Source organism: Heterodontus francisci, chromosome 40 (genome assembly GCF_036365525.1).
Source record: "Heterodontus francisci isolate sHetFra1 chromosome 40, sHetFra1.hap1, whole genome shotgun sequence".
Lineage (NCBI taxonomy): Eukaryota > Metazoa > Chordata > Chondrichthyes > Heterodontiformes > Heterodontidae > Heterodontus > Heterodontus francisci.
The window spans coordinates 3,935,881-3,956,056 of NC_090410.1; the positions used below are offsets into that span (position 1 = coordinate 3,935,881).

Consider the following 20,176-nt stretch of genomic DNA (forward strand, 5'->3'; position numbering starts at 1 on the left):
TCTCCTCAGCCACACATTCATCTGCTTTATCCTCCTATTCCGATACTCACTCGCACGTGGCACCGGGAGTAATCCAGAGATTACAACCTTTGAGGTCCTGCTTTTTAATCTGCTACCTAGCTCCCTAAATTCTTGCTGCAGGACCTCATCCCTCTTTCTACCTATGTTGTTGGTACCAATGTGTACCACGACCTCTGACTGTTCACCCTTCCCCTTCAGAATGTCCTGCAGTCACTCCATGACATCCTTGACCCGAGCACCAGGGAGCTTGGTCAAGGACGGAGGTTTTAAGGAGCGTCTTTTAGGAGGATAGAGAGATAGAGACGTTTGAAAAGATAGGAAGACTTGCATTTCTGTAGCACCTTTCATAACCTCGGGACGTCCCAAAGTGTTTTACAGCCAATGAAGTAGTTATGAAGTGTAGTTACTGTTGTAATGTAGGAAACACAAAAGCCAATTTGCGCACAGCAAGCTCCCACAAACAGCAATGTGATAATGACCAGATAATCTGATTTTTGTGATGTTGATTGAGAGATAAATATTGGCCCTGGGATCTTTCACATCCACCTGGGAGGGCAGACAGGGCCTTGGTTTAATGTCTCATCTGAAAGACGGCACCTCCGACAGTGCAGCACTCACTCAACATGGCACTGGAGTGTCTGCTTTGTTTTTTGTGCTCAATTCCTGGAGAGGGACTGTGGACCCATGACGTAACTCAGAAGCGAAAGTGCTACTGACTGAACCATGCCTGACATACTTGGGGAGGAAGCTGCAAAGCTCATGGCTATGCCAACTGAAGTGCAGGAGTTGCTGCCGAAACAGTTCATGAGTGGTAATGAGTAGTTGTTAATCTCCATTCACCTGACATTGGTGCAGCCCTTCCTATATTGGATGGACTGAGGGTTTCTCTTTGGCTTGATACTGGTGTCAGCTGTGGCTCAGTGATTAACACCTGCACAGACCCGACCGATTGGCTGGTGTGTGCACTGTAAATTCAATGTATCTTTTGTTAGGCAAGAGTTTTAAGGGATTTGCAGCCAAGGTGGCTAAATGGAGTTAAGATAAGGATCAGCCATGATCTAATTGAATGGTGGGACAGACTCGAGGGGCTGAATGGCCTCCTCCTGTCCCTTGGAGCAGATTAAACTGAAATGGGGGTGGGTGGGTTTGGGGTAGGACAGATCCCGCTAGCGAGTGCTCACACGGACGCAGCACACTGAGATTACCTGCCTCGAGGACCCTCCTCAGGCGCAAGTAGCTGATGGTGACTCGCATGATGGAAGCCTTGTCCAAGTGGGAGATGACACTGCGGGGGAGGGGCAGCTGCTGCCCCAGCTCATACAGCACCTCCGTCTCTTTACCCCGCCGACTCCTGGCCGCATCTCGCGACCGCTCCTTCCTCTGATCGGCTGCTCGGAACGGGGGAGCTCGGACCTCAGCAGCCATGTCCCGGGGGCTCCCTCGTCCCGGGAAGTGGGGGTCAGGGGTGATAGAAAAGGCGACCCCCGAACTCACTGGAGACTCGGGGTGAGTTAAAGGGTCACTCGATGCACTGTGACCTTCTCCAACCCCAGTCGGTCGTTGCCAAAGCACAGGTTCTGATCCAGGAAGGCTGATTGTCTAGGCCGCGTGTTTGCACAGTGTGGAACTTAAGTATTCCTGGGACAAAGGGTGTCCTGTCCAATCCCACTCCAGAAGCTGCCTCTAACTCAGCCGCCTGTTCTCCGCAGAACTATTAGATCTGCTCCGTCAGATTAAACACTCAACAGTTTGAGTCCAAAACTGAGTCCTAGACAGCCCTAGGAGAATTCGGTTTTGTATCTCTTCAAAGTTAAGCAATGGTGACAGGAGATTAGAAAGACTGGCTACAAATTACAAGATTTCTTTCTGCTCTCAAAGTCTCGAAACCCAATCTCCAGCCAGTCCGAAAAGCAGTACAGCTCTCTCCTGCTCTCTCTGTATTCGTGTGTGCATTGGGACTCCACCTCCTGTTTGTGTAGAAGCTGCACTGCGAGTATTTGGCAGACAGCCACACATCTAACCAACAGCCCTGAGAACATTCTGTTCAAATTTCACTGTCTGCCACGCAGTATCTGTGAACCAATGTGCTCTGGTTGGGTAAATAACTGTCTGCTTCCTTAAACCTCCCAGCCATTGTTAACCCTTCACTATGAAACAGGAGATCATTTTCAGCAGCCTCGTTGCAGCCCTCAAGCATTCCTGCTCCTTGTCTCGATTTTAAAATTCACATCCTTGTTTTCAAATCCCTCCAAGACCTCCACCTCCCTCTCTATCACCTCCTCCAGCCCCACTCCCCTCCCTATCTCTATCACCTCCTCCAGCCCCATTCCCCTCCCTATCTCTATCACCTCCTCCAGCCACACTCCCCTCCCTATCTCTATCACCTCCTCCAGCCACACTCCCCTCCCTATCTCTATCACCTCCTCCAACCACACTCCCCTCCCTATCTCTATCACCTCCTCCAGCCACACTCCCCTCCCTATCTCTATCACCTCCTCCAGCCACACTCCCCTCCCTATCTCTATCACCTCCTCCAGCCACACTCCCCTCCCTATCTCTATCACCTCCTCCAGCCCCACTCCCCTCCCTATCTCTATCACCTCCTCCAGCCCCACTCCCCTCCCTATCTCTATCCTCCTCCAGCCACACTCCCCTCCCTATCTCTATCACCTCCTCCAGCCACACTCCCCTCCCTATCTCTATCACCTCCTCCAGCCCCACAACCCTCCCTATCTCGATCACCTCTTCCAGCCCCACTCCCCTCCCTATCTCTATCACCTCCTCCAGCCACACTCCCCTCCCTATCTCTATCACCTCCTCCAGCCCCACTCCCCTCCCTATCTCGATCACCTCCTCCAGCCCCACTCCCCTCCCTATCTCGATCACCTCCTCCAGCCCCACTCCCCTCCCTATCTCGATCACCACCTCCAGCCCCACTCCCCTCCCTATCTCGATCACCTCCTCCAGCCCCACTCCCCTCCCTATCTCTATCACCACCTCCAGCCCCACAACCCCCTGAGATCTCTGCACTTCTCTAATTCTGGCCTGTGTTTCAAACTTGTCTGCATCAGAATGTAAAGGGTTAAATTCAGCTATTTCCTCAGTTATCTTAAACTACCCCTCCCCCAACCAGCAGTATAAAGAGCGAATAGCGTCACTGAAGCCGGTTTGAACTGGTACTGTGTACAGACAGAGACTGGAATGTTCTATGAGTAGAATAATTGTTCACAGGAATCAGCACACGCTGTACCGACACCCTAATTACACACAACAACTCTGCTTTTACACAAACAAACTTTACATCTGTCCTCTCGTGGTCAAAAACAGCAGATTTTTCACTTTATTTTGGGAGGAGATGCATTTATTTACTTACTGTACTGTGGGATGTTCTTATTTCAAAAATAGCAGAGTAAAGCTCCCTCTACACTGTCCCCATCAAACACTCCCAGGAAAAAGAATAATAAATAAAAAGGGTTAGATACAGAGTAAAGCTCCCTCTACACTGTCCCCATCAAACACTCCCAGGAAAAAGAATAATAAATAAAAAGGAAATAAAAGCAAAATACTGCGGATGCTGGAAATCTGAAATAAAAACAAGAAATGCTGGAGTCACTCAGCAGGTCTGGCAGCATCTGTGGAAAGAGAAGCAGAGTTAACGTTTCGGGTCAGTGACCCTTCCAGGAAAAAGAATAATAAATAAAAAGGGTTAGATACAGAATAAAGCTCCCTCTACACTGTCCCCATCAAACACTCCTAAGGCAGGTATGGCACGGGGCCGGGAGGAGGATCTCCTTGTCGGTCTGCTCTTGGGCCTGGCCAAGGTGGTAATTCACAGGTCCAGGCTGCGGGCCGTCGGGGGGTCCGTCCTCCCCAATTGCCTGCCCCTCTTCCGTGGTTACGTTCGTGCCCGGGTGTCCCTGGAGAAGGAGCATGCGGTGTCCGCCGGTACGCTTGAGGCCTTCCGCGACCGGTGGGCACCGCAGGGACTGGAGTGCATCGTTGACACCGAGAATGGCATTTTAATTTGTGTTTTTGGTTTATTTATCTGTTTTTAATAAAGTTATTTTAAAAATATGTATATAAAGGAGACTGAGGAATAAAGGCCCCCTCGACATAAAATATATAAAAGGGGCCTGGGGTATAAAGGCACCTTATATAAAAGGAAAAAAAAGAAAAAAAATGGAGTTGGATACAGAGTAAAGCTCCCTCTACACTGTCCCCCATCAAACACTCTCAGGACAGGTACAGCACAGGGTTAGATACAGAGTAAAGCTCCCTCTACACTGTCCCCCATCAAACACTCCCAGGACAGGTACAGCACTGGGCCCAACTGCACGAGACCACTGATTCAGGACTCCAGAGTGGGGGGCTGTTACATCGGACAGAAACATACTCGGTGTAAACGTGACCCAGGGAGATGAAACTGAGGTTAAAACTGGCTGAATAAAGAGAGCAGAGAGCTGCATCGAAAAAAAAAAACTGGGTTAGATACAGAGTAAAGCTCCCTCTACACTGTCCCCATCAAACACTCCCAGGACAGGTACAGCAGGGTCTGAGGCTGCAGCTGAAACATGAGAGATGGTCAAATCCAATGGACAGAGGACAAATAACATTCAAACTTCGCCCTGCAGCTTGGAAAACCTCATCGATGATCTTGTCCGTTAACATACAGTACAGGCCATGTCCTCCTACAATACCCTTCAGCAGGGACTTTCCACACATTGACTATCGAGGGCTTTCCTCATGAACGTGCTGCGAAAACCCATGTGGCCGGCTCACCAAAACAAGCTATTGCACAGCTCCAGTCTCATCAGGACTACTCTTCAAAACCTGGAGGAGGTGGAGAACTGTGTGTTTATAAATACTGCAATGTATTTCACTGTGTCTAACAGTGTGAGACCTCCTCTGGTCAGTCAGCTCTGTGTGTATAAATAATAAAAAAAAAACAGGGTTAGATACAGAGTAAAGCTCCCTCTACACTGTCCCCACCAAACACTCCCAGGACAGGTACTGCACAGGCCGGGCTGACCCCCGCTCGGCCGGAACTGCTCGTCGGACCCAGGCCCCGAAACCCTCCTCGGGAGCCGGTCCCGCACAACCCGAGCCGCCTCTCGGAAATGCCCTCCGTGCCATTCCAATCGGCGCGGAGGGGTTTCCTGTACGGGCTGCTCCTGCACACTCTCCACTTCCTCGCCCTCGTCAGCCGGCCGGACACGCCCTGGCGGTCCACGTTGCCATCTGGCGGCGAGGGGAAACCCCGATGGAGGTCTCTCTACGCGGGAGTCTTCCCCCTTTACATTGGGGAACTGGGGTGGAGGGTGCTGCACAGAGCAGTCCCGTGCAATAGGCTTTTAAGTAGGTTCACGGACTCCCAGGCCACCTGTACTTTCTGCGGCCTGGACGAGTCCGTGTTCCACATTTATACGGAGTGTGCGAGGTTGCAGCCCCTATTTGAGTATCTGAAGGGGCTGCTCCTCAAATTCTGGCTGCACTTCAGTCCCACGCTCCTGATCTTTGGGCACCCAGTGCGGAGGGGCTTGGGCCGGGAGGAGGATCTCCTCGTCGGTCTGCTCCTGGGCCTGACCAAGGTGGCAATTCACAGGTCCAGGTTGCGGGCCGTCGGGGGGTCCGTCCTCCCCGATTGCCTGCCCCTCTTCCGCGGTTACGTTCGCGCCCGGGTGTCCCTGGAAAAGGAGCATGCGGTGTCCGCCGGTACGCTTGAGGCCTTCCGCGACCGGTGGGCACCGCAGGGACTGGAGTGCATTGTCGACGCCGAAAATGGCATTTTAATTTGAGTTTTTGTTTATTTATCTGGTTTTAATAAAGTTATTTTAAAAATATAAGTGTGTATATAAAGGGGGCCTGAGGAATAAAGGCCCCCTCAACATAAAAAAAATATATAAAAGGGGCCTGGGGTATAAAGGTCACCTTAAAAAAGAAAAAAAAAAAACGGGGGTTAGATAGAGAGTAAAGCTAAAAAAAATTAAAAAATAAAAAAAAAAACAGGGTTAGATACAGAGTAAAGCTCCCTCTACACTGTCCCCCATCAAACACTCTCAGGACAGGTACAGCACAGGGTTAGATACAGCCTTTTCAGCTGTGACTGCGCCGCAAGTGGAGTCTGTGGCTGATCCGGTCCGTGCCCTCCTGACTCGACGGATAAGTCGGTCAGGAAGTTACCATGGCATTTAAAGATCCTGGCAAAGCACCTGTGGAACAGGAGGTTGCAATCCACCGCATTAGAATTACCTTGACCAGCCGGAATGTAAAATCACTTGAGAAAGTTTGTGCTGATCTAATTCGTGGTGCCAAAGAGAAGAATCTGAAGGTCAAGGGACCTGTTCGTATGCCCACCAAGACTCTGCGTATCACAACAAGAAAGACTCCTTGTGGTGAAGGTTCCAAAACCTGGGATCGTTTCCAAATGAGGATCCACAAATAGATTTACATAGCCCATCTGAAATTGTGAAACAGATCACCTCCATCAGTATCGAGCCTGGTGTTGAAGTAGAAGTTACAATTGCTGATGCTTAAATGTCTGTGGAGATGCATACAATAAAAGTTTAAAACCCTAAAAAAAAAACAGGGTTAGATACAGAGTAAAGCTCCCTCTACACTGTCCCCATCAAACACTCCCAGGACAGGTACAGCACTGGGATTGGCTGCTCTCTGATTTGGGATCCTGAGTGCATCAACGAGGTGCAGCTGACTGTGGCTGTGTGCACAGGTTGGAGGCTGCAGGCTGTGTGACTGTTGCAAGAGGGAGACTCAAACTGAAACAAAAGTTTTTTCCAAATTTCAACAAAGGAAGGAAGGCAGAGAACTGGAAGCTCTTTTGTGAGTTTGTTTTATCCTGAAGTCTTTTTCATTGATTGTTGGGGGTGGGGAAAGAAGAGACCTGAAGACCTTGGGTGGGGCTGCATTGTTCAATAGGGAGCTCCTGTGTTTAACATCTTTGGATAGGGAGCTCCCTCCCCACCCCAACTACTAAGCCTGGGACAGCTGGAGCTGCCCAGGTGAAGAGACTTCTCTTATCTGAACATTGAAGGAGGCGTGTGCCTTGGCAGCTTACAGCTGACCCAGGTGAAAACATCACCCCACCCTCCCAACTGGAAGACCAGCTACAAGACTTCTTTAAAATACCAACAAAGACTGATTCCTCCTGGCCTTCCTCTCCCTCAGCCTCTTCCCCTGTGCTACATCCTTTAAGTGTTGCTTTTTTGATTTATTGTATTTGCTCTTTTTTTTTTCTCTCAACAAAGTGCCTGTAACTCTTCTACCCCATGACTTCTCAGTCCTCTCTGGTGGCGGGGCCCTCCTGTGCTGCAGCAGCTGCGACAGCTGCTCCTGTGGCCCCGTCACCATTTAAAATCTTAACATCAAAGCATGGGGTGAAGCGTTACACCCATCCTAATATGACTATTGAGGCTTGTGTTAAGGCAATGGCCGTGTTTGTCGGCCCCTCGGCCATTGTTGCAGCCTCAAAGATGTATGGGAAGGCTGTGTTCTTCCTGAAGACCGAGCTGGCTGTGTCCCTCGCCCTAAGTACGGGGCTCACAGTGGGTGGGATTTTCCTGCCAGTGGACCCTCTGGGGGCCACTGCGCATTGGGTAATCTTGTCGAACGTCCCACCCTTCATTCCTGATGAGCTCCTCCTCCCCCACCTACACCATCTGGGGGAGGTGAGGTCAGGGATCACCCCAGTCCCGCTCGGTCTTCGGGAGCACAGCCTCCGACATGTGTACTCCTTCCGCCGCCAGCTATTCATGCAGCTAGCGCGGGAGGAGGTCTTGGAGGGCCACTTCGGTATAGAGTTTCAGGGGACGGCCGACAGCGTCTTCTGGACCTCGGATGGGGCGCGGTGCCGCGTCTGCAAGGGGGTGGGGCATGTGCGTAAGAACTGCCCCAACCTCCAGGCCGCCAGCTCCATCTCGGCAGCCCAGAGTGGTTCCACAGCACCTCCTCCCACTCCCCCCACACATCCAATAGACACCGCTCAGTTGGTTCTGGAGGCTGTGGTTTTCACAGCCTCCGGCGGGGAGGGGAGCGTCCGAGCGGAAGGAAGACGCGGGGAAAAAAGAAACATCATGAGGCGCGTCCCCTGGACACTTTGACTCAACCCGAGCCTGAGCTCAGCCCAAAGCCCATTCCCATGGAATCCACCTGTCCCAGGGCTGGGCTCAGGCCCAGGGTGACTAAAAAGGAAAAAAAGGGTGCGGAGGCCTCTGATGACATGGAGGTCTCTGAGCCTCCGCGCCCTAGTGGGAAAAAGAGGAGAAAGCACCCCTCCACAGAAATAACACAGGGCCCTGAGGTGCAGGGCCCATCTGTTGGAGGGGAGCTGCCTCCTGTTTCGGGTCCTCAGGTTCCCCCTACCGCCACCACCAAGGCTACAAAGTCTGGGCAGGAGCTCCCTATTCCTCAGGATGGAGGGGAGGGGAAGGCCCCGGTACATGAGGCCCCTCCTGAAGGAGTAAGTGGGGCCCTGCTTGTGGTGGGGGAGCCTGGGGATGCCACCCATTCCGCCACTGCTACTGGGTCGGGTGCCCTGAATGAAGGGGAGGGCGACGTCCCAGAGGGTCAGCCCTCCCAGCCGGAGTCCACCACCAAGCAGGAGACACCCGACCCGGTCAAGACTGAGAATGCTGCCCCATCTGCTGGACCTGTGGGTGCTGGCGGAGCGGGAGATGGCCTCCTCTCTCCGCCTCCGGTCTCGGCTCCGGCTGGATTTCTGGGGCCGGGATCTTATGTCTCCCCTGGACCACTCATTGGCCTGGGGACGGAGGTGGAGGGGGGTCCTGGGCTGCTGGCGCCCACAGGCTCCAGTTTTACAATAGAACCCAGAGAGGACTCCTCCGCCATCGATCCTGGGGGTGGGATCGTGATGGAGGCGGGACCAGCTGGCGCGGCTGGGACGTCTGCCCCACAGTGTGTGGTGGATGTGTCGGCCACTGGCGGTGACGACCCGGAGGAGGATGGGGATTCGGTGTGGGCCACAGAGGATGATCTTCATTCCATCGCCAGTGAGGTGGTGGAGTCCCTCGTGCCTCCCACCGAATCTCCTCTCATCCCCACGGCGGAACTCCGGGATTTCCTCGCGGCTTGCAGGGGTTGCCGCGATAAAGTTCAGCTGGCCCTCGGCCGTTGGTCGAATCTGGCGCTGATCATCCAGTCCGTCCGTGCCGCCCTGAAGAAAGCGGGCAAGCGCATGGGCGTGAAACTGGTTGAGAGGCGCCGGTTTAATGTGTTCCTCAATGGGTTGCTGGGGGAGTGGAAGGCCAGGTGCACTTCCACTCCCTCCTCACAAGTGAGCTGTTGGTGACGGGTTTTAATTACCTTTGACATGAAGATAACCATAGCCAGCCTCAACATCGACGGCAGCAGGGGGTCTCACCGCAGATTTCACAATCTCTCAGTCCTCGGGGAAGGGAGATACGCGGTGAGCTTTCTGCAGGAAACCCACACCGTTCCGGGAGACGAAGCCACCTGGCTCCTGGAGTGGCAGGGTGGGGTCTACATGAGTCACCTCACCCCTATTTCTAGTGGGGTGGCTATCTTGTTGGCCCCGACTTTTCAGCTGGAGATCTTGGGGGTCAAGGCGCTAGTGCCGGGCCGCTTGCTCCACCTCGCCGTTCGCCTGGGTAGCGTGCTGCTCCAATTTGTGAACGTGTACGCGCCCAGGCCCGGCACGTTGCAAGCGCGCTTCTTTGAAGAAGTGTCCGCTCTCTTGAGCTCCATCGATAGCGGCGAGTGCATCATCCTCGGGGGGGATGTGAACTGTACCCTCGAGGTGGGGGATCGCTCCGGTCCCCAGCGCGGCCAAGCGTTGGTGGAGAAGTTGAGGGGACTGATCAGCTCCCTCAACTTGGTGGACGTCTGGCGGAATCTCCATCCCGACTCCAGCGCCTTCACGTGGAGGTCTGGAGGGGGAGGGTCCCGAATTGACCGCCTCTACTTTTCGCAGGCGTACGTCTCCCGCGTCTCGGCGGTCTCCATGTGGCTGGTGCCGTGCTTGGACCACCACCTGGTGTTGGCGGAGTTCACTCCGTTCTGCACGTGGGCGGGGTCCGCGTACTGGCACTTTAACAACCGGCTGCTGGAGGACTTGTTCCGTCGATTCTGGGCTGACTAGAGAGGCTGTGGTGGGATGTGGGCAAGACTCACATCCGTGTCTTCTGTCAGGAGTACGTGAAGGGGTCGACCAAGAGGTGGAAAGCCGAGATCGGGCGTCTAGAGAGAGAGGTGCTCGACTTGGAATCCCGCCTCGGTCATGCCGTCGCAGACCCGGCCCTGTGGCAGGCGTACAAAGAGAAGAAGGGCGTGCTGAGAGACCTGCAGCTCATAGGGTCCCGAGGCGCGTACGTGAGGTCGCGGATCCAGATCCTGGAAGATTTGGACCGCGCCTCACCCTTCTTCTACTCGCTGGAAAAATGGCGGGGGGTCCGTAAGCAGCTCGTTGAGCTGCTGGCCGACGACGGATCCTCCATCACGGATCCGGAGGGAATGGGCCTCCTGGTCCGGACTTATTACAGTGCGTTGTTCTCTCCGGATCCGTCCAGCGAGGATGCGCGCAGAGTTTTGTGGGAGGACCTGCTGCAGGTCAGCCCGGAGGGCGCCGAAGGATTGGAGGCTCTGCTCACGTTGGCGGAGGTGACCGGCGCCCTCCACCAGCTCTCGAGGGGCAAATCCCGGGGTTGGATGGGCTGACCGTGGAGTTCCTCAGGGTGTTCTGGGACGTCCTGGGGGACGATTACGCGTGGGTTGTGGGGGAACGCCTGGCGACTGGGGAGATGTCCCTCTTGTAGCGCAGGGCGGTCATCGTCCTGCTGGTGAAGAGGGGCGATCTCCGCCTGCTTAAAAACTGGCGTCCGGTCTCCCTCCTCAGCACGGATTATAAGATCTTTTCCCGGGCTATGTCTACCCGCCTGGGTTTCGTGCTGGCCCACATGATCCACCCCGACCAGTCCTACACGGTCCCGAGCCGGCCCATCCAGGACAACATCCGCCTGGTCCGGGACCTGATCCATATTCCCAATGGACTGGTCAGTCGGTCGCCTTTCTCTCCCTCGATCAGGAGAAGGCGTTTGACAGGGTCGATCACGATTATCTTTTCGGGACTCTGCGCGCTTTCGGACTCGGGCCACATTTTGTGGCCCGGGTCCGACTTTTATACGCCGCCGCAGAGTGTCTAGTCAAAGTTAACGGGTCCTTGACGGTGCCCCTTCGCTTTGGGAGAGGAGTGCATCAGGGATGCCCCATGTCCGGCCAATTGTATACCATCTGCGTGGAGCCCTTCCTGTGCCTGCTTCGCAGGAGGTTGACGGGATTGGTTCTGCGCGAGCTGGCCATGTGGGTCGTCCTCTCGGCTTACGCCGACGACGTGCTCCTCGCAATCACAGATCCCGTTGACTTGCGGAGGATGCGCGAATGCCAGCAGACCTTTACTGCCGCGTCCTCCGCGAGGATCAATTGGGAGAAATGTTCCGGTCTCCTGGTGGGTCAGTGGCGGGTGGACTCCCTGCCGGAGGAGATGACACCTTTTGCGTGGAGCACCACGCACCTCCTCTATCTGGGAGTTCACCTTAGACCCGCTGAGGAAGCCTGGCCGGCAAACTGGCAGGAGTTGGAGGCGAAAGTCACCGCTCGGCTGGGGCGCTGGACAGGACTGCTCAGAGTGCTTTCCTACAGGGGCCGAGCGCTGGTCATAAACCAACTGGTGGCCTCCATGCTGTGGTACTGGTTGGTCACTTTGGCCCCGCCCCCTGCATTCGCCACCAAGATCCAGAAGAAACTCGTCGATTTCTTCTGGGGCAAGAGGAAACACTGGGTCTCTGCCGCGGTCCTGAGTCTCCCGATTGAGGAGGGCGGTCAGTCGCTGGTGTGCGTCCGCACGCAGGCTGCGACTCTCCGCCTTCGGACCCTGCAGAGATACCTGTACGTCGAGCGTCCTCCCAGACGGTGTGCGCTGGCGACGTATTTTTTCCGCCAGTGTCACTGCCTTCAAGACGACACGCAGCTCCCGGTGGAGTCAGTTAGCCGCGCCTCTCTGAGGGAGTTGCCTGTCTTTTACCGGGATCTATTCCGAGTCTGGAGCATGGTCGCCTCCAGTCAGGGCGCTCCCCCGCCGGCGGAGGAGAGCGCCTCGGCTGTCCGGGCGGCCGACTCCGGGGATGGTCCGGCGGGCGGAGGAGTAGCCGAAACCCCCGGGACGCCCCTCACTGCGGGTGGCGAGGGGGCTCGGGAGTGCGGAGCGATCCCGGCGGAGCTGACCCCCGCTCGGCCGGAACTGCTCATCGGACCCAGGCCCCGAAACCCTCCTCGGGAGCCGGTCCCGCACAACCCGAGCCGCCTCTCGGAAATGCCCTCCGTGCCATTCCAATCGGTGCGGAGGGGTTTCCTGTACGGGCTGCTCCTGCACACTCTCCACTTCCTTGCCCTCGTCAGCCGGCCGGACACGCCCTGGCGGTCCGCGTTGCCATCTGGCGGCGAGGGGAAACCCCATTGGAGGTCTCTCTATGCGGGAGTCTTCCCCCTTTACATCGGGGACCTGGGGTGGAGGGTGCTGCACAGAGCAGTCCCGTGCAATAGACTTTTAAGTAGGTTCACGGACTCCCAGGCCGCCTGTACTTTCTGCGGCCTGGACGAGTCCGTGTTCCATGTTTATACGGAGTGTGCGAGGTTGCAGCCCCTCTTTGAGTATCTGAAGGGGCTGCTCCTCAAATTCTGGCTGCACTTCAGTCCCACGCTCCTGATCTTTGGGCACCCAGTGCGGAGGGGCTTGGGCCGGGAGGAGGATCTCCTCGTCGGTCTGCTCCTGGGCCTGGCCAAGGTGGCAATTCACAGGTCCAGGTTGCGGGCCGTCGGGGGGTCCGTCCTCCCTGATTGCCTGCCCCTCTTCCGCGGTTACATTCGCGCCCGGGTGTCCCTGGAGAAGGAGCATGCGGTGTCCGCCGGTACGCTTGAGGCCTTCCGCGACCGGTGGGCACCGCAGGGACTGGAGTGCATCGTCGACGCCGAAAATGGCATTTTAATTTGAGTTTTTGTTTATTTCTGTTTTTAATAAAGTTATTTTAAAAATATAAGTGTATATAAAGGGGGCCTGAGGAATAAAGGCCCCCTCGACATGAAATATATAAAAGGGGCCTGGGGTATAAAGGCCACCTTGGAAAAAAAAACTGGGATCGGCTGGGCAATTTGTGAAGCACTTCCTGCCTGCAATCAGGGAGAGCAGAGTGGAGTAACTGCAGAGGGGTGACTGTAGAGTGGAGACAGCTGCATTTATAAAAAGAAACAAAAAAAAATGGGGTTAGATGCAGAGTAAAGCTCCCTGTGTGTAAGTGGCCAGTGTTTGAGTGAGAATGTTGAGTAAAGTGAAGTCAGTTTGCCAACAGGCAAATGATATAAACTGTCTGATGGACAACTGCCCTTACTCCACATCCCAGTGACAGGCAGGAGATACCGGTGGCTTCACTGAGACCCTGGCTGCTGTTTCAGGGGACAGTCTGATCAGCTGCTCTCACTGGTCTGGCTTTCTGACAGACACCTGCTTCACTCAGAGCCTGATCTCCGATTACCTCACCCTGATGGGTTGCCAACTCTGTTTGGACCTATTCCTGGAGGCTTCATCACATGACCTCCAATCCCCTACCCCAACACTGGGACAAAGGTAAACTATCCCTACTCCTCCTCCTTTGACACGGTTGACCACAATATTCTGCTCCACCTCCTCTGCACTGTTGTCCAGTTGGGTGCACGTTCCATTCATATCGATCCAGCCGTAGCCAGAGATTCACCTGCTCTCTTCCTACTCCTGCACCATTACCTCTGGTGTGCCCCACAAGGATCTCTCCATGGATCCCTCCTGTTTCTCATCTACATGTTGCCCCTCGATAACATGATCCGAAGTCACAGTCACCTGCTTCCTCTCTCTGCTCCTCCGCTATGTCTAAATTGTCAGACTGGATGAGCAGAAAATTCCTCCAATTAAAATATTGGGACGATCAAAGCCGTTGTCTTCGGTCCCGTCATGAACTCCGTTCCCGAGCTAGCGACTCCATTCCTCTCCCTGGCGACAGTCTGAGGCTGAACCAGGGTCGGTGTTATGTTTGACCCTGAGATGACCTTCTGATCACATCAGCACCATCAGTAAGACTGCCTAATTCCACCTCCCGGGAGTTCTCAATGTTCTGGGACCAGTATTTATCCCTCATCCAGCACCACTGAAAAACAAATTATCTGGTCATTATGTCATTGCTGTGCAGATATCGACTGATCATTTTCTGCATCACAACAGTGCTTAACTGGCCAAAAAGAGCTTTCGGACACCCTGAGGTTGCGAAAGGTGCTATATAAATGCAAGTCTTTCTTTTACTTAGTTTCCTGCTTTTCGCATTCGCTGTGAGCCTGTTTCCCTGTATCCCTTAGAAATTAATGCTTTGGCTGTGAACTATTTTGGGATTTCATGAATGAAAATTCCTTCTCTCCAATGGTTTCCCCTCTTAAACCCATGGAGAGTGAGGCGTGACTGCCCCCTGCTGGAGAAGGCAGCAACTGGTTTCAGTCTGGTGCAGGTGACATCGGGAACTGAAGCTGATTCACTCATTTTCCCAGGAAAGAACCCGAGACAGAATTCTTTTCGCTAATTGATCTCAAGATCTCTCCCTCCCGCAAGTCCTGTTCCAGGTGATGAGCAGCTTCGTTGGGGAGGTTAAAGGGGAAGTGACAAAGCGAGCATTGAAGATCTGAAATTAAAGCAAGGTTCTGTTTCAGGTGGGACCAGCTGCAGACTGTGTCCCTCGCCACCAGGAGGTGCAGCTGCTCCCGGTTGCTGGAAAGTTGTGAACATTACAATAAACTAGACTAGACCCGCAAAACATTTGCAGGCAAATTAGTATCTTTATTGCAACAGTACCTCTTTAAATGCAGGATTTCTAGATATTCTTTCACCAAAAACTTTAACAGAATCAAAATGTCTCACTCTGGAAAAAGCTATATCAAGCTGTCCATGTGTAAAAAGATGCCTAGGAATATAAATACACATTTTGTCAAGAGTCTGGCTTTGTGCCATGTTTATAGTCATGGAATATGAAGTCTCATTGGGAACTGTTTTCTTCTGAGTTGATGGGCTTAATATTATTCAAGGACTAATATGGAGGAGGTGATGGCACAGTGGTAATGTCACGAGATCAGTAATCCTGATGCTTAGGGTAATGCTCTGGGGACATGGCGTCAAATCCAATCCCAGCAGGGCAAATGGTGAAATTTGAATGCAATTAATAAATTTGGAATTAAAAGCTAGTCTAATGGTGGCCGTAGGACTCCAGAACCCACAACAATGTGGTTGACCAGTACGTGTAAGAAAAGGAATGAAACTGGATGGATCACCCAGCATTGATGTAGACACTGGAAATGACAATGGCAAACATAGCCCTGTTGACCCCTGTAAAGTCCTCCTTGTTAACATCTGTGGGCTTGTGATCTGGAAGGACAAGGGTAGCAGATGCATGGGAACACCATCACCTGCAAGCCACACATCCTGACTTGGAACTACATCACTGTTCCTTCACTGGTTCAAAATCCTGGAACTCCCTCCCTAACAGCACATGGACTGCAGCAGTTCAAGAAGGCAGCTCACCACCACCTTCTCAAGGGCAATTAAGGATACAAACCTATGAATTAGGAGCAGGAGTAGGCCACTCAGCCCTTCAAGCCTGCACCGCCATTCAATAAGGTCATGGCTGAACTGATTACTCCACATTTCCACCTACCCCCGATAACCTTCCACCCCCTCGCCTCTGAAGAATCTATCTACCTCTGCCTTAAAAATATTCAAAGACTCTGCTTCCACAACCTTTTGAGGAAGAGAATTCCAAAGACTCACGACCCTCTGAGAGAAAAAATTTCTCCTCATCTCTGTCTTAAATGGGCGACCCCTTATTTTTAAACAGTGACCCCTAGTTCTAGATTCTCCCACAAGGGGAAACATCCTTTCCACATCCACCCTGTCAAGACCCCTCACAATCTTATATGTTTCAATCAGGTCACCTCTTATTCATCTAAATTCTAGCGGATACAAGCCTAGCCTGTCCAGGCTAATATATGAAGCTGCATATATTAATACACAGGGCCCTGTTCTTTGCAGACACAAAGAACATGTACACACAATGCGCCTGTTTCAGCTAAATAAAATAAGTGAAAATAAATTTCAAAGCTTGGTAGTTAACTGTCAGTGACCACAAACTGGTGCATTCTCTATGGAAAAATAAAATAAATAATTTTAAAAATAAATTAATTAATGCTGGCCTAGCCAGTGATGCCCACCCCGAATTAATAAAAAAAATTGAAGGAATTAAAAAAAATACTGTTTCCTTGAAATCTGCCTGTTATAATTTCAGGATCTTCATCAAAGAAAACAGCTTCCTAACTACCAATCTATGACAAAGTCTTTGTCTAGGATTCAAATTTCATAGCAACATTACAACTGCTCCTTCCTTGAGGCTACGCTTGTGTATTGGCGTCAGACTGTGTAGAAACTCTGGAGGGTACAGACTGTTCACATCATCTTTATATAGAATCAATGCTGATGTAGTCCTTTAATTCATCTTGCAGCTTTTGAATAATAAGTTGTATCAAGTAATTGTCCCTGTCATTTTGCCACACTTAATGAATTCCCTCATCTTATCCACCCATCCCATGCCATTCCCATCAATCCCACCCCTTCCCTCATGTAAACAATCTCTCCAACCAGGGTAACTTTGTTGTTCGGCTCCCCTTACCTTCCGCTGTTGTTGTTCTTCACTGACCCCTGCCCCTTTCCTGCCATTGCCACCACCAACCGTTGGCGGTCACACTTGCGTCACGCCCTCCGGTCCTCTGCACGCATCAGGCACTGCCCACCAAATAAACCCATCAACAGACAACCCCCTTAAACTGAGCAATCAGAACAGTCTGGCAGACAGAAAACTGAGTAGCCATGTTAGAATGTTTATTGGTCAGTTTGTCGGATTCGATTGTGATATTGGGGTAAGAGGGGGACAATGAGGGAGGTGAGGGGGGAGGGGGTAAGGGGGGGATCTCTCTGAGCCGGTGTCCATCAGTCATGAATTTAACATGAGAGATTTATCTGTTAATTGTGAGGGGAGTGGGGGAGGGGCGGTGGGAAATGGGCGGGGGTGGGGGGATGTGGGGGAGGGAGAGAGTAGGGGGAGGGGCTGAAGACTCACAACCTCTGATGGTTTCTGTGTTGATCAGTTTCAGTCATGTTCACCAGATACAGAGTCTCAACATCTTTACTTTCACCACTGGCAGTAGTCACTCAGTTTCTTCATCACCCAAGAGTCAATATCGGTCAATCTATGAAGCCAAGGTTAAAATTAACCTCAGTGCATGTGTGTCTGTGTGTCTATGTGTGTGTCTAGGTCTGTGTCTGCATGTATTCATGTGTGTGTATGTGTCTGGGTGTGTGTTGGAGTGAGGACAGAATTAGTCTCAAATTCTTCTGTGCTGCCTTCCCTGGTGGAATATGCTGCCGACACTCACTGGGCTCAGTCTGGTGGGTAACTGAACGTGAGCAACAGTGTCTCAGGTCACTAGATGAACTGAATGAGACAGGAGCACAGGCTGATTGAACTCTCTCTGTCTCCCCAATTCTCTGAAAGGCTGAAAGTTACCCTGACTGATGGTGGTCATTGCTGGGAAGCCTCGAATTTGTGACGGAGATTCTCTTGCTTTGAATAGTTCACAACCTCCAACCAGACCTGCCTGATGGATTTAATTCCACTTTTAATATTTGACCCAAACTTTTAATATTTTGACTGAATTACCGCACACTGGGAGGAAAGCACTTAACACAAAGGCCTGGGGGTTTCGATGTTGATTATTTTTTGGGTTAACAAAAAATTCTTTGTTATGAATTCAATGCCTGTGAAATGGGACATTCAGGCTCAGTGCCATCCTTTATCCTGTCAGGTAGTTGGTGAGATGGAGCAGCCCTTCTTGCAAGCAGTACTGACCTGTTAAACAGGATCTGATTTCTGACTCTATTCACCCAGAGCAATTTAGAACAGATGTTCCAAAGGCCCCAGATGGGCGAGAGAGAGGGAAGGAAATATAATCCTGCGAGCTGCTGGCTTTTGTCACTGGGTAACTGGAGATTGGGACTGTGTGCAGCTGCACACGGTTCCGGTTACACTTTGGGATTACTTTTAACCCAGTTGCCATGGCACTGCACGGAGATAGACATCACCTCAAAACCAGGCTGCCACGCAAAAGATCAAGAAGGTCAAACCACAAGAACTGAGAAGGTGGAACTCCAACGAAGATTAGAAAACCGAGGGTCAGAAGCATAGGGAGCCGAGGAGAGAGGGTTACAATAATCACAGAATCTCACAGCACAGATAGAGGCCATTCGGCCCATCGCCCATGTGCTGGTTCTTTGAAAGAGTTATCCAATTAGTCCCACTCCTGCCTGGTCTTTCCCTGTAGCCCTGCAAATTTTTTCCCTTCAAGTATTTATCCAATTCCCTTTGAAAGTTACTATTGAATCTGCTTCCACCACCCTTTCAGGCAGTGCGTTCCAGATCAAAACAACTCACTGTGTAAAAAAAATTTTCCTCATCTCCCCTTTTACCAATTATCTTAAATCTGTGTCCCTCTGGTTACCGACCCTCCTGCCACTGGAAACAGTTTCTCCTTATTTACTCTATCAAAACTCTTCATAATTTTGAACACCTCTATTAAATCTCCCCTTAACCTTCTATGCCCTAAACAGAATGAACCCAGCTTCTCCCAGTCTCTCCACCTAACTAAATAAACACAATTTCAATAAATAGAAGTGCAGTGAAAAACAGCATTCCTCACAAGCACCGATAATATTTCTTTGAGATGTTTAATATTCCATCCCAACAATCCGTCCCTGGGTCTTGCCCCAGGCCAAACCTGGCGGATGGAGGTACAATGGGGAAAGTGCATCAAAATGCATCTCACTCAAACCAGCACTTATGTCAATCTTACCAACGCCCTGAGTTAAACTCCCAGAGAATATACTCACTGCTCTGTGTTCTTTCCCAGACTACGAGTGTTAAGAGAAAGGGAACAGTGAAGATTCACTAGATTGAGAGCTTACAGTTATAATCTACCACAGTACCATCGTCCACCGTAAACATTCACTCCCTCCATCACCAACGCACAGTGGCAGCAGTGTGTACCATCTACAAGATGCACTGCAGCAACTCACCAAGCCTCCTTCGACAGCACCTTCCAAACCAGTGACCTCTACCAACTAGAAGGACAAGGGCAACAAATGCATGGTAACACCACCACCTGCAAGTTCCCCTCCAAGCAACACACCATCCTGACTTGGAACTATATCGCCGTTCCTTCACTGTTGCTGGGTCAAAATCCTGGAACTTCCTAACAGCACTGTGGGTCTACCTACCCCACATGGACTGCAGCGGTTCAAGAAGGCAGCTCACCACCACCTTCTCCAGGGCAATTAGGGATGGGCAATAAATGCTGGCCTAGCCAGCGACACCCACATCCCATGAAAAATAATAAAAAGAGAGGCTAGAAAACATCATTTAAAAGGAAATTGGAGAGATATTGGAAAAGGAAGAATGTAAAAGGACACAGGGAAAAAGCAGAGAAATGGGATTAGGACAGACAGATTCCATTGAAATGCTAGCTACAACACAGCACCGATGGACTGAATGGCCTCCCTTTTTGTGTGATAAATTCTATGGTTCTATACTGAGATTATCACAGACACCCTCAAACCCTGTCTGCACTCTGGCTCCACAGAGATCCAACTCCAACTGAATTGAGATTAGCAGTAAAACTCAACTACCTCTGTCAGAGAGGTGGAGACCCATTGTAATATCAAGGATCAGCCCAGATGGGGGGGTCAGTGGGGGGAGGGGGATGAAACTTGGGATCTTCCTGCTTTTTATGCATTTATCTACTCAGCTCCCAGATTCATTCATTCATTCATTCAGCCCTTCGAGCCTGTTCCATCGTTCAATTCCATCATGGTTGATCTGTATTTGAACTCCATCTCCCCAGTGTTGGTTCCCCATCTCTTAATCCCCTTACCCAACAATCTCAGTTTTGAAATTTTCAGTTGATCCCCAGCCCCAGCAGCTTTTCGGGGGAGAGAGTT

The 20,176-nt window shown here is 51.7% G+C and overlaps 2 protein-coding genes across 4 annotated transcripts in view; one reads left to right on the forward strand and one right to left on the reverse strand.

The window, feature by feature from the left end:
* LOC137352984 (hypoxia-inducible factor 1-alpha-like) overlaps positions 1-2,078 on the reverse strand; it is a 50,806-nt gene extending 48,728 nt beyond the window's left edge. For 2 of the 3 annotated variants that reach the window (XM_068018830.1, XM_068018829.1), the window contains exon 1: positions 1,227-2,077. In XM_068018830.1, the coding sequence (XP_067874931.1) occupies positions 1,227-1,446 (220 nt within the window). In that variant the 5' untranslated portion in view covers positions 1,447-2,077. Of the gene's footprint in view, positions 1-1,226 lie in introns of all 3 variants that reach the window. The other variant, XM_068018831.1, reaches the window with a different exon arrangement.
* A 4,098-nt stretch (positions 2,079-6,176) lies between these two features.
* LOC137353199 (small ribosomal subunit protein uS10-like) lies at positions 6,177-6,604 on the forward strand. The gene is given in 2 exon segments (XM_068019252.1): positions 6,177-6,458; positions 6,461-6,604. Coding segments are annotated over 2 exon segments (351 nt in total). The 5' UTR covers positions 6,177-6,202; the 3' UTR covers positions 6,556-6,604.
* The last annotated feature ends 13,572 nt before the right edge of the window (positions 6,605-20,176 follow it).